Source organism: Drosophila suzukii, chromosome 3 (assembly GCF_043229965.1).
Source record: "Drosophila suzukii chromosome 3, CBGP_Dsuzu_IsoJpt1.0, whole genome shotgun sequence".
Taxonomy (NCBI): Eukaryota; Metazoa; Arthropoda; class Insecta; order Diptera; family Drosophilidae; genus Drosophila; species Drosophila suzukii.
Window position 1 is genome coordinate 81,815,988 of NC_092082.1, and position 2,123 is coordinate 81,818,110.

General features: G+C 39.9%; 1 protein-coding gene across 1 annotated transcript; it reads left to right on the top strand.

Moving 5' to 3' along the window:
* The first annotated feature begins 377 nt into the window (after window positions 1–377).
* Window positions 378–1,755, top strand: Gr98a (Gustatory receptor 98a). Its single transcript, XM_017084407.4, has 3 exons — window positions 378–1,194; window positions 1,346–1,581; window positions 1,637–1,755. The coding sequence occupies exons 1-3, from the start codon at window positions 378–380 to the stop codon at window positions 1,748–1,750; spliced, it is 1,167 nt and encodes a 388-aa protein (XP_016939896.3). The 3' UTR covers window positions 1,751–1,755.
* The last annotated feature ends 368 nt before the right edge of the window (window positions 1,756–2,123 follow it).

Here is a 2,123-nt window from a genome sequence, read left to right on the forward strand (position 1 = left end):
ACAAAGGATCTTATCAGCACGCAGGCAGGCTCAGTTGGAGACGAAAAATTGAAACATTTTTTATAAATGAAAAGAGATTTTAGAAACATATTTGAGAGAATCTTTACAATGGCTTCTGAAAAAAATGTACTAAATTTATACAAATATTTGGGTATGCCATTAAAGATATGCTTTCCCTCAAATAATGTAAGAAAAATGTAAGTAAAATATAAAACGGATGGTAAGAGGCAATCATCATTGATTAAAAAAGATTGGCTTAAAAGGTACCTAAGTAATGAAAAACTCCACATACACTCGAATATTGGATTTCAGCTATTCGATAATGGCAATTAGCCAATTGAAAAACCCATAGAGGACACATTCTGGAAAGTTCAGTCATGGGTCAAAAGTGCGGAGAACTACACGCTGCTTCATTGCTTCGCATGCGTCGCGTGATGATGTGCCTGGGAATGCTTCCGATTGGTCAGAACCTGTTCGCCAAAGTATTTTGCAATGTAGTCCTTGTGATTACTGTGGGTTATTCGAGTTCCTGGCGCTTTAGCTTTGACTATGACTTCGACTATGATTTCCTCAACGATCATTTCTCCAGCACCATTGATCTGACCAACTTTGGTGCCCTGGTGGCGAGTCACTTCATCATTGTGATAGAACTTTTGTGGGGAAATTGTAGCCGGGATGTGGATAGGCAATTGCAGGAGATCCATTACCAGATGAGCGCACACCTGGGCACACCTGTTAATACGGTTCGAATTCGGGGCTACTGCAATGCCATCTATGGGTCTCTATTCATCCGATGTCTGATATTCTGCCTAGTGACTGTATACAATAATCGCGCTCTAACCTACTATGCACTCTATTCGGAAATAATTTTGATGGCTCGCTTCTCCGAGTTCACCTTGTACTGTGCCGTGATTTTATTCCTTTATCACGAACTCAACCTTGGAGCTTCGAATGTTGTAAAAGAATTGGAGAAAACTCGGTTTGAACTGTGGTCTATTCGCCTTTTGTCGCTGGAGAAGTTGCCCAAGTTGCAAAGAATACACGGTTCATTATGGGAATCCATTAGATGTCTGGAGCGCTACTTCCAACTGAGCCTAATCACTCTGCTCATGAAGTTCTTTATAGACATATCGGCTCTGCCCTACTGGCTCTACCTCAGCAAAATACAGCACACAGAAGTGTCTATACAACACTGTTAGTAAATAATTAGATATAGTTACATTGCAAAAAAAAAAAAAATTATTTTAAAATTTTCTTTTAAGTATAGTAAATTTGCACTAAAAATATTACTCCATCTATCCCTTATAAAACTCATTCTCTTAATTTCTATATACTTTCCTCTCAGATGTGGGATTTGATGAGATTATAAAAATCCTAGAAATTATAGTGCCCTGCTATCTCTGCACAAAATGTGAGGCTATGCAGCGAAAATTACGATCGATGTTTTACACAATCACTACAGATCGACGTAATGGTCAGCTTAATGCGGCTCTAAGAAGACTTAATCTGCAATTGAGTCAGGAGAAATGCCAGTTTAGTGCAGGAGGATTGGTGGAAATCACCACAGAAATGCTGGGGAAGGTAAGCAGAAATATATCTTATATTAAAAATGTATACCCCTTTGTTTACTATACAGTTCATTTTTGGAACGATCAGCTACATAGTGGTCTGCATTCAATTTAGCATCAACCTCAGGGCCAGCAACTCCAGCCAAATTGCACCAAGTTCGACACCCAGTGCCCACATTTAACAACCCCTTGGAATCGATTATTGTTGGGCAGTCTAGTCGCGTGCTTATTAAATTAAAGTCAATTAACCTAATTAGCAAATTTGATGTCTGCCCGTGCATAATCAAAAAAAGGAAAAAGGACAACGGGCAATCAAAGCAGCAGCTAGCAACAGCAGCTGGCCTAAAGTCTTCTTCACATAATTATTCATGCTTAAAAATTCTATTATAAACTTTTGCCATCGGCCACTGACCATTCACGCAGGACTAAGGACTCAGGGAGATCCTGGGTCCTGGATACTTGGGCTCATGTTTTGGGTTCGTTTGCCACGCATGGCCAATCTGTCAGGGGTCCATGCGTGGGAGAATGAGTGTGTGGAGTACACTCATAGAATTA